The sequence below is a fragment of the Petaurus breviceps genome, unplaced genomic scaffold, assembly GCF_028583685.1.
Source record: "Petaurus breviceps papuanus isolate PSGF00001 unplaced genomic scaffold, PetGlider_PUasm1.0 90752, whole genome shotgun sequence".
NCBI classification, from domain to species: domain Eukaryota; kingdom Metazoa; phylum Chordata; class Mammalia; order Diprotodontia; family Petauridae; genus Petaurus; species Petaurus breviceps.
In genome coordinates this window covers 358,623-372,876 of record NW_027187336.1, presented here as the reverse complement: position 1 = coordinate 372,876, position 14,254 = coordinate 358,623, and the positions used below count along the sequence as shown (strand labels likewise).

At 37.4% G+C, this 14,254-nt stretch overlaps 1 protein-coding gene across 2 annotated transcripts in view; it reads right to left on the bottom strand.

Annotated features, from left to right (window-relative positions):
* CUNH2orf76 (chromosome unknown C2orf76 homolog) overlaps nt 1–14,254 on the bottom strand; it is a 111,204-nt gene that overhangs the window by 81,011 nt on the left and 15,939 nt on the right. For both annotated transcript variants that reach the window (XM_069067764.1, XM_069067763.1), the window contains exon 2: nt 6,717–6,871. In XM_069067764.1, coding sequence (XP_068923865.1) covers nt 6,717–6,849 — 133 coding nt within the window. In that variant the 5' untranslated portion in view covers nt 6,850–6,871. The remainder of the gene's footprint in view (nt 1–6,716; nt 6,872–14,254) is intronic.

Below are 14,254 nucleotides of genomic sequence, written 5' to 3'. Positions count from 1 at the left end.
CATACAGAAAAATATAAAGGGTATAGCTACTAACTTATAAATGACCCTAAACTTCTATAGCTCTAAATGAATAATTTATACAGAGTGATGTATCAGGTCTGGACGGGAATGGACTGGAAAGAGCACTGGATATGGAGGCAGAAACCTGAACTTAAATGCTATCTAGATTTAAATGCTGACACTACATATGGGATTTTGAACATATCATTTCAGACTTTCTGAGCTTTAGTTATTTATGAAATGAGCAGATTGAATTGAATGACCTCTTACGGTCCAGTCTAGCTCTAAATCTATGATCTTATGACCTCAGAGAAATTCAATTTGACACATTACATATTTACGCTGTGCAAAGCAATATGGTGCTGGTTACTCCAACCTTTTACCTTTACCTTGTATGTATCCCTCTGTTTCAGATGTGTTTCTTGTAAACAGCATATTGTAGGATTATGATTTCTAATCCATTCTGCTATCCGTCTCCGTTTTATGGGAGAGTTCATTCCATTCACATTTACAGTTATGATTGTTATCTGTTTCTTTCCCCTCATCCTATTCCTGCCCCTGTTAATGTTCATATTTTCCCTCCCTTCTCCCTTCCCCCCCTTAATAGTTTTCCTTTTGACCACTGCCTCCCTCAGTGTTCCTTTTTCGGCCCCCCTCCCTTTTCCTCCCCTTTCCCCTTACTACTTCCCTCCCTACGAACTACTCCCACCCCCCTTTTGTAACCCTTTCCCCCTCCTACTGACTGTAGGATATTGTCATACTTAATGAAGTATGCTATTTCTTCTTCGCATCAAGAGTGACAGGAACAAATCTCATGCGAAGCTCCTCTCCCTCCCCTCTTTCCCTCTAAAATGATACTTTTTGCGTTTCTTCTCTATAGCGTCCTATGCTTCACTGGTTGTTATTCCCTCCTTGTACCAGAACCAATGAGGGAAAACCTCATATGCTTCCCAACACCCTCCCTTTTTTTTCCTCTGCTATACAGTTTTTATGCCTCTATGAGTGGCATAATTTACCCTTTTCCACTTCACCCATTCCCTTTCTTCCATTGTAGCCCTTAACAAGATTTTTTAAAAATCGTCATTTTGTGTATTTTATAGTCATACCCTCTACTTGTCTATAACCAGTTTGCTCTTATCAAATAGCAGGGTGTGTGTGTGTGTTCTCCTTGTTTACCTTTCTAAGTCACTGTTGCATCTCGTAATTGGAGGTTGAATTTTCCATTGAGTTCTGGCTTTTTTATCAAGAAGGTCTGGAACTCTGTTATATCATTGAATGACCATCTCTTTGCCTGGAAGAATATGCTCAGTCTCTCTGGGTATGTGATCCTTGGTTGTAACCCGAGCTCTTTTGCCTTCTGGAAAAGTGTATTCCGCTGCCTCCGATCTTTCAGTGTAGAGGCTGAGAAATCCTGTGCAATCCTCACTGTGGACCCTCAATATTTGAATTGTTTCTTTCTGGCCGCTTGAAGTATTTTCTCTTTTATCTGGTAGTTCTGGAGTTTGGCCACAACATTTCGAGGACTTTTCAGTTTGGGATCTCTTACAGCAGGTGTCCGGTGGATTCTCTCGATTTCTATTTTCCCCTCAGGTTCTAGTATCTCAGGGCAGTTTTCCTTAACGAGCTCTTGGAGAATGTTGTCCAGGCTCATTTTTTCATCATAATTTTCTGGTAGGCCTATGATTCTCAGATTATCTCTCCTGGATCTGTTTTCCAGGTCAGTTATTTTTTCTTTGAGGTATTTTACCTCTTTTTCTAATTTTTCATTCTTGTTGTTTTGCTTGGCTAATTTTTGGTTCCTCATAGAGTTATTTGTTTCCATTTGGTTAATTCTGGTTTTTAGCAAATCATTTTCCTTGGTTAATTTTTGAAGCTCCTTTTCCATATCATACACTTTTCTTTTTAGAGAGGTGTTTTCCTCATTATAATGTTTTTCTAATTCTTCTATTTTCATTTTGAGAGAATTATTGATTTTGTCTTCTATCTCTCTCATTTTGTTTTCAAAGTTCCTTTTGATCTCATCTAGGAGAGCCTTCTGAGCTTGGGACCCATTCCCTGTTGAAGTTTCAGCTTTGGGTGTGGAGTCCACATTGTCTCCCTCTGAGGTTGGTTCCTCCCTCTGAGGATAGTAGGACTCCAGAGTCTTTGTCTTTGTAGTCTGCTTTCTACCCATTTTGAGGCAGGGTCCTAGCCACGCCCTTCCTCTAGGATCCCAAGCCTTTACTGTAGAGGGTTTTGCCCTGAGCAAGAGTTACTATGTTTTCAGGGTCAGAGGTGGGGTTTGGATCAAGTGGGGTTCACTCTGTCATCCTCGTCTTTGGAGGTCCTGAAAGCGGCTTTTTAAAAAAATTCTGGGCTATGAAGTGGTAGCCCCAGGAGTGTTTGGTGACCAGGACAGGGGCCCCTGTATTTGCTTCTTACCTTGTTCTTTCCAGTCCCAGCCCTTCGGTGATAGGCCTGGTAGTGGACCTTGTGGTCGGTGGGAAGACTTGCCCTCCGAGTTGATCAGGCCCCTTCCCAGCCTGCCTATCCCTAGCACTTCTAGTAGCATGTCCACTCACTGGTCACTCAATAAGGATTTCACATTGAGAATACCAAGAGTTAGGTTAAAGTTTATAGAAAATCTAAAAAACATTTAATTGAAATTGTGCTCCAAGATTTTCCTAGAAACAAAAAGCCATTTATAAATACCAGTATTCTCCTAGTGATGCTTTATGATCTTGATGCATAGAATACCAGTTTTGGATCACTCAGTGGGCAACAGAAATCCATATGATGTGTAAGAATAGGCTGTAGGATACTGACAACAGGGAATTACACTGGAAAATAGCATAAAAATGTTATCAAAGAAATCTATGGTTGGTAATGAATAATAGCTTCTATGTTCCAAGCTATATCATGAGATCCAAAAGAAGACACCAGCATGTCGTTGGGTAGATGCCCCACAGAAGATGTATAGGAAAACATGAGATCAGAGCAATAAATTCAAGGATAGAGACACAGATTAAATGGGTGGGGGGAGGGGAGTAAGTAAGGAGGGGAGGTTATTAAGGAGAGATAGGACTTCATGATGCAAGAAGACATAGGAATAAGAACTGAAGACACTTCTCCCAGGACTAGCTCCGCAGGCACTCTTTCATCTCTTACATTGGCCTTTGGCCTGCCTGTTTCCCTTGCCATTGCTACCCTCTGTTACTTTCAAAAACGGTTGCTCTCTTCTTTCAGTGCAGAATACAAAAGCTGTCCTATCCCATTTCAGGTATTAGTTCCATCATACTCTACAGAGGTAGGGAACCTGTAGCCTTGAGGCCACATGTGGCCCTCTAGGTCCTCAAATACAGCTCTTTGAATCCAAACTTCACAGAATAAATCCCCTTAAATAAAAAGGATTTGTTCTGTAAAACTTGGACTCAGTCAAAAGGCCACACCCAAGGACTTCCAGGCTGCAGGTTCTTCACACCCCATCTAGTCTAATACTTCAGAGAAATATGTAAGCAGGACTGGGTTAGGGTAATTAAGATAAAGAGACCTCACAAAATGATTATCAAAAGAAAAACAGTAACTGGAATAGAAAGCAGGATGAAGCAGTTTTTTAAATTAAAAAAATAAACAAATCAAGTTCAAAGATAATTTTAGTTTTTGAAAAAAGGTACGACCTTCTGTCTTCCTTCACAATGCATCTAATTTTCCTTCTGAATGCAAACCAGCTTATATAAAACTGTGTAAGGGTCCTTTGTGCCTACATGGTTCCAGGCACTGTGCCAAATGCCAGAAAAAGACAAAAAGCAAAGCAGTCCTACCTTTAAGAACCTTACATTCTGATGAAGGAAACCACTTATGTACATTCCTCTGTTTTGTAAATTTCCAAGCACATATACATGACATATACAAATTAAATACAATAACCTTGAGGGAGATGGAACTAGTATCTGGGGGCTCCAGGAAAGACCTCTCACAATAGATGTCACTTGGGCTCAATCTTGAAGGAAACCTTGGATTTCACGAGGCACAAGTGAGATCAGAAAGTTTTCTAGTCACTGAGGACAGACACTGCAAAGGCATAGAGATGAGAGATGAACACTGTGGGTGAGAAACAGCATGTAGGCCAGTGTGGCTGGACTATAAAGAATATGCAGGAGCATCATGTGTAAGGAGACAAGAAAGCTAAGAAGGAGTCAGATTGTGAAGGGCTTTAAATATCAAGCAAAGGATGTATGGCAGAAGTGATAGGGAGAAACTGGAGTTTATTGAATGGACGTGGTAGCAATAATAACAACAGTAGTAATAATAATAATAGCTAGCATTTATATAGCATTTACTATGTGCCAGGCACTGTTCGAAATAAAAGCTTTAAACATTGTCCCATTTGATCCTCACAACAACTCTAGGAGGGAAGAGCCATTATTATCCCCATTTCTCAGTTAAAGATACTGAGGCAGAGAGGTTAAGTGATTTGCCCTGAGTCACATAGCAAGCAGGTATCTGAGGCTGCATTTGACCTCAAGCCTTCCTGTCTTCAGGCCCAGCACCTTCTCAATTTCTTTCTTTCTTTTTTTTTTTTTAAAGCAATCGGGGTTAAGTAACTGGCTCAAGGTTACACAGCCAGTTATTTCTGGGTGTGGTGCTGAGTGTCTGAGCCCGGGATTCGATCTCCAGTTCATCCTGACACTGGAGCCGGTGCTCTCACTCACTGTGCTACCTGGCCGCGCCCACCTTCTCGATTTCAACACCAGCTGCTTCACCTTCTACTTTAAGAAAATCCCTTCAGGGGGTGGGTAGGTGGTGCAGTGAACAGAGCACTGGCCCTGGAGTCAGGAGGACCTGAGTTCAAATCTGGCCTTAGACACTTAACACTTACTAGCCATGTGACCTTGGGCAAGTCACTTAGCCCCAATTGCCCTCCAAAAAGCAAAAAAAAAAAAAACACACATACACAAAATCCTTTCTAAAGCCAAGTGGAGGGCAGACTGAAGTGAAGCAGAGATCTGAGTCGAGAGGCTATTGCAATAACAGAATCACTAAATTACAAGGGAGCCTGAACTTGGGTGGTGGCTGCATGAGTGAAGAGAAGGTGAAATGTGTGAGAGATACAGAGACACAGCAGCAGGCCTTGGCATGCTTAGTGACTGGCTATGTGAGGAGTGAGATGAAGAGGTCAGTGATGACACCATGTTTGGCACTGATGGCATCACAGTAAGAATGATGGTGCCCTGAACTATTTTAGGGCATTCCAAAGGGGTTTTCAGTTCGGTGGCAGACTGTGAAAGATTGAAATATCAATCAGAGCCATAGCAGGTACTTGATTCAAAAAGAAGCAGGGAGTCACTGAAACATCTTGAACGATGACAAGGTCAAGTATCAATATCAATTTAGGAGGTTGTGAAGAAAAAAGAAGAGCAGAGGACAGCTACAAAGTGACAGTGTCTACATCCCTTCCAGTTCTAAATCCTTCGAAAACAGTTCCCAATTTACCAAAAGGTAGTATTCCAAAAGGCCACCATATGGCAATTATTTGGAACTTCAGAGAGAGTTTATCACAGAAAAAAATGTGAATAGCATTTAGAGTCTAAGAATTCTGCTCCATTATGAGTTAGATATGTCTTTTCAGGCTGGCCTGGGCACATGATCACCATTGGTAGCACTGCTTCTTAGGGGAAATGTGTTCTACAGCATTGGCAAATAAAAAAGTACAAAATCACTTTCAACACCTCTTCTCCTGACTCCAAAGCTAGTGGCCACTGGGGACCTGACATACATTGAGAAGGGAATATAATGGTTCAGGAACATTTATTCTTTTATTCTGAAACTTTGACATTTGAGTCTGGCAATTTAAAAAACAGTGCTCTCTCCAGTAGACACTACACTCCATCACCACTAATCCTCAAGTAGCCAAAGGAAAAAAGGAATATTCCCAGGAAAGAAATTATAATCTACAAAATTTAAAAATTTAGTTGAACAGGACAGCTGTACCTCTGTAGCAATTATGTTAAAAGGCTTGACAACAAGCAGCCACAATAGCTTTTGCTTTTTTGTCAAAACTATTCTATTCCCTGGTCAAAGAATCAGAAAATAAAACTAGAAAGGAGCTTTGAGATCATCTTGTCCATGTACCCAAAAATACAGATGAGGGAGCTGAAGATAAAACTAGAGAGAGGAAGGGAATGCCTCGGAGAACTAAAGGTACCCAAGTAAATTTAAGTGACTGAGCCATGTCAATCATATGTATTAGAAAATCCTACTCTTTTAAGTCCTAATTATAACAAAAAGAATGATACCTTCTTCCCTCAGTTATCTTTAACTCAAAAATGACAAATTGAGGGAAACAGTGGTGAGATAGGAAAGTCAAGGATGACGAGAAAGATGGAATATTTGGGTCCTCTAAAGCACAATGCATATAAATCACCAACTTGGGGAAAAAAAGAGGCAGAAACTACACAAAATGTCACCATGCTGTGCAAATGCAACTATGTCTAATATGCACATCCTTGGCAAATAACTCCTGTTAATGCCAGTGACTAGAATATTTTTTTACATGTACTCTAGTGATACCACACATTGAATCTAAAGAACATGAAGCTTGATCTTCTCTGGACAAACCAATAATAGTAATATTGCAAAAGCCCACAAGTTAGTTTGGACTGGAATCTATATTAAGAAACATAATTATTACTAAAGGAATAATTGAGCTAATTGTTAAAATGCTAATAAAATCATACCTTTTTTAAGGAATACAATAAATTCTTTTACAGTCTGGTCCAAATTAACTCCATGGTAAACAAGAGGCTTGAAATTGCGATGCTCGAAGGAACGAATGAGACGAACTGTAATCGTTGCTTTCTCAGAAGACATGTGAAAAAATTTCCAGGGCCAGCTAAATGCAGGAAAAAAAAAACACGTAAAAATATATAAATACAATTTTCAGAGAAAGAAATTAAAGATATCTATAAGCACATGAAGAAATGCTCTAAATCACTATTGATTAGAGAAATGCAAATCAAAACAACTCTGAGGTACCACATCTCACCAGTCAGATTGGCTAAGATGACAAAACAGGAAAATGACAAAAGCTGGAGAGGATGTGGGCAAATCAGAACACTAATGCATTGCTGGTGGAGTTGTGAACTGATCCAGCCTTTCTAGAGAGCAATCTGGAATTATGCCCAAAGGGCTATAAATAATTTCAGATCCTTTGACCCAGCAATACCACTCCTAGGGTTATATCCAAAAGAGATCATAGAAGTGGGAGGAAGACCCATATATACAAAAATATTTATAGCAGTTCTTTTTGTGGTGGCAAAGAATTGGAAATTAAGGGGGTGCCCATCAATTCGGGAATGGCTAAACAAGTTGTGGTATATGCATGTTATGGAATGCTATTGTGCTATAAGAAATGAGGAGCAGATGGACTTCATATTTATCTGGAGAGGCTTATACGAACTGATGCTGAGTGAGAAGAGTAGAACCAAGAGAAATTTGTACACAATTACAAATACAACGTATGTGTGATGACCAACTTGGATAGACTGGACTCCTCTCTGCAATGCAGTGATATAAGTCAATCCCAAAAGACTCATGATGGAGAGAAATGTGTGCATCCAGAGAAAGAACTAGAAAGAACTGAGTTTATATCCAGATGGAAGCAAAATACCTGATCTTTTTCCTTTTCTTGTTTGGTTTTATGTCCTCTTTACCATTTTTCATTCCATCTGATACAATCTGTCTTTATAACCTGACTAATGTATAACGTGAAAGTATTTACAGATCCTATACTTGACTGTATGCCGCCATGGGGGGACAAAATGTGAACCTCAAGGAATTGTGGAATTTAATCTTGTAAACTAAAATAAATTAATTAAAAAAAAAATAAATAAATTCTGATTTATCCAGACAAAATTAGTTTATTTCCTGACGATTATTCCATTGTAGGGGGAGGTTAGGTGGTGCAGTGAATAGAGCACTGGCCCTGGAGTCAGGAGAACCTGAGTTGAAATCTGGCCTCAGATACTTGACCCAATTGCTAGCTGTGTGACCTTGGGCAAGTCACTTAACCCCAAGTGCCCTCCAAAAAAAAAAAAGACAACAATTATTTCATTGAGTTTCAAGGCCATCTCCTTTTGTAGGGTGTGATACCAGGCCAAATTCCCAAACCTCCCAACAATATCAGAGACTCTCTGACCCAACCCCAGGATGCTTCTGGTTCTGCTACCTCAGAAAATTCTAACCAGAAACAATCTAAATGCAAAAGAGAAGAAATGGGAGTGGAAGGGAGAATGAGAACCAAGAATGACAAGTAACCACAGACATGAATTTTCAGATGGTTCATTTTAAATTATTTATGCAAATGCTTCCTTCTACTGCCAAAAACAGTTAACTATAATTTAAATTTTCATACATCAAGGGATTTCATTAAATGTGACAATGTTTACATAAGATACTAGGTTTTAAGTAGTACCATATGTAAAGCCTAATTTTTTTTTTACTTTAATTGCTCATATGGGACAAATTTCATAACTATTCCCCCTCAAAAAAATTGATATGGGTATAAATATTTTAAATAGAACTGAATCCATTTAATACCTGTAGAAGCAGTCTCAAACACAATTTGCATGATATACTCTATTTTTTTTAATAAAGGAAAAAGGTGAAGAGGCAGTGTGATGCAACAGAAAGATATCAGCTTTGTGGCAATAGGACCTGGGTTCAAATCCCAGCTTTGCTAATTATTACCTGGTATGACCTCAGTTGAGCCCACTACCTGTGCTTTTTGGTCCAAACTCTGTCCCCCTCTTCCTCCAGGATATTGTATCATGGATTATTCTCTTCTCTTCAATATTTTCCTACCCATTAGTTCTTTTGACACTGCCTAAGTCACTGTAGTCAGGTCTCCCTCATCCTTAAAAAACCTTCACCTGATGCTAACCCATTAAGGTATCATCCTCTGTTTGGATTCCTCTTCACTATTAAACTCCCAGAAAAAAATCAGCCACACTTTACTTCCTCTACGTCCTCACTACACCCACTGAAATCTCCATCCCTTGTGAAGTCTTTTCTGATCTTATTCCCATCCTATTCATGCTTTAGTGTTCTCTCATACTTCAAATAACCTTCTATTTACTTGTAAATTCTATCCCTTATACTTTATTTCTGCTATTTATTCATTTTTCCTTTCCATCTTAAAATTCTTAAAGTGTACCTTGCACATAATGCTTATGATAAAGGCCTATTTGAATTTAATTAACTTAAAGATGCCTAAAGTTATTTAAAAGCCTATATTTCCAGTTACTACAAGTAGCCCAAATTCCTATTTATTATTTCATCTTCAATTTGGAACTCCAAATATATTCTAATTTCTGCCTAATCTTGACCAAAACAAATACTTACATTTCCCTGAGCCAAATTTTACAAAGAGGGGGAAAAAAACCCCAACCTTTGTAACTATTTCAGAAGAGCAGCTGCTTACAGAAAGATCTATTGTGGATCTATCTTAGGGAGGGAATGGAAGCAAGCCACTCTGCAGAAGGAAAAAAGACACATTAGGAAAGATAAGAATGCTGACATAACGGACCGCCAAATTAGACAATATTTGAGCACATCTGACTTATTTTAAAAACCTAGATTGTTTCATTTTAAAATAGTGTTCAGTGGGGGTTTACTAAATGAAGAGAACAAAAACTCGGAGCTACATTGTTAAATACAATATTGAGTAGGAGGAAAATTTGCAAAAGAAAAAACAAGTTCTTGATTATCTGGGGCAGCTGAAGAGATCCATTTGATACTCTATTGATAATCCATTAGATACTAGGGACCCTAGTGGAAACTTTTCTATCACTGCCAGAATCTGCTTAAAGGCATAGGAAATCCTGATGCCATGATTTATTGTTCGTTTTATGAAGGAAAAGAAAACAACTTCTGTGACTAGGAAAGCAAACCAGGAGGGCCTGGTTTTGAATCCCAGCTCTGCCATGCTACCTGTATAGCCTTCAGAAGGTCACTATACATACCTATCAGTTTCCTCATCTATAAAAATGAAGACATTTGACCAAGTGATCTCTAAGATTCTGTACAATTCTAAATCCTATTGTACAGGAGACTGGCCAATGGACTATCATCACAGAATAAGTGCAGCATACTCTGCCTGCTGTCAAACCATAGAGAAACTCATGAGTCAGCTTCTAAATAACTCATTGCAGGGTCCTGCTCTCCACTAGTAAGCAGCAAGGCTTTGAATTGACCACTGAGAATGCATACCAGGTGCTCCAAGGAATTTAGCCTTTCCAAAATGACAAGATTCTGTGAACCTCTGAAAGGAAACATGGGCCATTTTCTTCTGAAAATGAAACGTGTACACGATTTAGACATAATATGTAATATCATAAGCAAAGTAGGGGAGCACAGAAAATTTAACCTGTCAGATCTATGTATAAGGGAAAAATTTCGGTGATATAAAAACTCAAAAGATATAAATAAAATGTTTTTTAAATCATGTAAAACCTCTCATAGGTGCAAAATCATATGATGTTAACTGACAAAGTAACTTTGTTCAATGATCTGCAACATATCAATATCAAGGAAACCAGTTGTGCCATATCTAAAATCTTTGCTTATATTATAAGCAAATATTATATATATAATCTATCTAATATAATAGTACTATAAATAATCTATCAGAAACAAAAAATATTGATAACTAGATTCTCCAAATGTTCCACTTTACATAAAACAATGACTTCAAAATAATACACACAAAAACACTACAAAAAAACCCACTAACATTCAGAAAAGGTCTGCCTAACAATCTATACTTAAAAGCAAAGTGGATAAAATTATCTAGATTATGACATATATAAGGAAAGATAATCCATTGCATATTAAATTGTGTATATGTTTGTATATCTTAAACAGACACAAATTATAGACAATGAGTTGGGCCCTGAACTGAATAGGAAATTTGGCTAGTTCACATTTGATAGCAAGCCCTTTCAACTATGCCAAACTGTTCACTGCAGCAAATAAAAACTCATTTAACATTCATATTCTCCTGGTGATGCTACATAACTGCAAATAATGCAGTATTAAGATCTCAGAAGAATCAGACTAAAATGGCCCAAAGAGTAGCAGAAAGGCACATAGCACTATTGATTGATAGCACTATCAATCACACCTTGACTGCAAAAAGTAGAAATAAGAGACATACAAGAGGAGTGGTAGACCTACACATAGTCAGAGTAAAAGATAACAGGACAAACTGAATACTACACTGATAATCCACTGAATACAAAAATAACCAGAGGAAAACCTCCATCCCACTGGGTGAAGATGCTATTGACAATACATGGAAAGATAAAATCAACACCCTAACATGATAAAGAATGATAAGGAGGGGGGCAGCTAGGTGGCGCAGTCAATAGAACACTGGCCCAGGAGTCAGGAGGATCTGAGTTCAAATCTGGCCTCGGACACTTAATACTTACTAGCCGTGTGACCTTGGACAAGTAAGTTAACCCCAACTGCCCCTTAAAAAGAAAAGCAAAAAAATAAAAAAAAGACTAAGGAGGGCCATGATCTGTCCCAGCAGAGGAAGCAGAACCCCGCAATGATGAGATCATTGATACAAAGTAATAATACTTTGATAATCTTTTTGTAAATCCATTTTTCACAGTTTACATTTTTATGTTTACATTCTATTAAGATTTTAGCTTCTCTCTGCAGCCAATGACTACAGTAATCTATTGTTTGATAAACCCAAAGACCCCAGTTTTGAGGATAAGAACTCACTATTTGAAAAAAACTGCTAGGAAAACTGGAACATAGTATGGCAGAAATTGGGCATAGACCAATATCTAACACTGTACACCAAATTAAAGTCAAAATGGGTGCATGATCTAGGCATAAAGGCTGATATTGTAAGCAGTCTGGGAGATCAAGGAATAGTTTACCTGTCAGATCAATGGAGAGGGGAAGATTTTATGAAGAAACAAGAGTTAGAGAGCATTATAAAATACAAAATGGATCATTTTGATTATATTAAATTGAAAAATTTCTGTACAAATGAAGCCAATGTAACCAAGATTAAGAGGGAAGTGGAAAATTACTAAAGAATTTTTACAACCAATGTCTCTGATAAAGGCCTCATTTCTAAAATATACAAAGAATTGAGTCAAATCTATAAGAATACAACTCATTCCCCAACTGATAATCAAAGGATATGAACGAGCAGTTCTCAGAAGATGAAATTAAAGATATCTATAAGCATATGAAAAAATGCTCTAGATCACTATTGATTAGAGAAATGCAAATCAAAACAACTCTTGAGGTACCACATCTCACCAGCCAGATTGACTAAGATGACAAAACAGGAAAATGATAACTGATGGAGATGATGTGGAAAAACTGGAACACTAATGCATTGTTGGTAGAGTTGTGAACTGATCCAGCCATTCTGGAGAGCAATCTGTAACTATGCCCAAAGGGCTATAAGTAAGTGCATACCCTTTGACCCAGAAATACCACTTCTACGGTTGTATCCCAAAGAGATCAGAGATGTGGGAGGAGGACCTGTATGTACAAAAATATTTATAGCAGCTCTTTTTGTGGTGGCAACGAATTGGAAATCAAGGGTGATGCCCATCAATTGGGGAATGGCTCAACAAGTTGTGGTATAAGAATGTAATGGAATACTATTGTGTTATAAGAAATGAGGAGCAGACAGACTTCATAATAACCTGGAGAGACTTCTATAAATTAATGCTGACTGAGAAGAGCAAAACCAGTAGAAATCTGTACACAATTACAGACACAACATATGTGTGACAACTAACTTTGATAGACTGGGCTCCTCTCAGCAATGCAAGGTTAAAAGACAACTCCAAAAGACTCATAATGGAAAGGGATATCCACATCCAGAGAAAGAACTACAGAGTCAATGCAGATTGAAGCAAACTACTTGCTCTCTTTTTTTTGTTCTGTTTTGTTTCTTCTTTCTCACTGTTCACTCCATTGATTATAATCCTTCTTTACAATATGACTAATGTTTAATGTGAAGGTATTTGTAGAACCTATATTTAATTGCATGCTGCCATTGGGGGGGGAGAGAAGGGGGAAAACATTTGAAATTCAAGGGACTGTGGAACTGAATGTTGTAAACTAGAAGTAAATAAACAAATTAATAAAGAATAAAATTTTTTTTTAAAGATTCTAGCTTCTTACCAAAAAAATCCCATATATGTATATGTGTGTATGTGTACTACCAATCCCTTACAAATATCACTTATGTCTTTCTAGATTTAAGAAGCACTTATCAAAAAAGTCCATCCTCCCACCTTTGAGGGTAAAAAAAATCAAATAGCTCAGAAAAAAAAGGTGGTCTTTTTTGTAAAGGGAAAAAAAAATTCGATTTGCATAAACAATAAGTTGAAGAAATAGGAAAAAATTAGCAGCTCCATTAATTTTTTCAGTCACTGAAAGTATACCAATGACTTCACAATATTTCTGAGTCCCAGAGTAAATAATTTTAATTTGTACTGCTAGGTATGATCTATATATTTCATCATGTCATTTAGAAAACTACTTAATCTCTTTAAAGTAAATATCTTCACTAGTTAACAATTAAATATACAATTTCATTTAAACTAGTTTTTTAGTATGCCAATTACAGTAAATTTATATTTAAGATTACAATCAAAAGCTATTAGTATTAATTTCATTATTAAACTACTCCAGCATGCTAAATGGTGTGGGGGTTTTGTGTGTGTTTTTAATATGCAACTAGATATACATACACATCCACAGAGTAGATATAACAACAGTATGATATGTAAATACATAAAAAGTGTTTTAATCTTTCTTCCACTAAGAATTCCATTCTAATTCAATTAAAAAATTCTAAAGATGTGTTTTCTAGTAATAATTTTAAAAATTTTACATTTAATTCCAACTTTTGTAAAACAGTGTAAAACCAGTCATTTGAACATTTCACATTAAAGTACTCTGCATACAAATTGTGATATATCAATATAATGGATTTGGGTACCATTAGAAATGATAAATATGAAGCTACAGAGAAGCATGGGAAGACTTAAATGAAGTGACATAGAATGAAATACCAGGAAAACAATATGCATGATAAATAAAACAAGGTAAATGCAAAGAACAACAAGAACAAAATTGCATGCTATATAATAACCAAAGAGGTTGACCTTGGAGAATTGGATAAATGTATCTCCCTCCCTTTTTTTTTTTTGCAAGGAGGAATAAT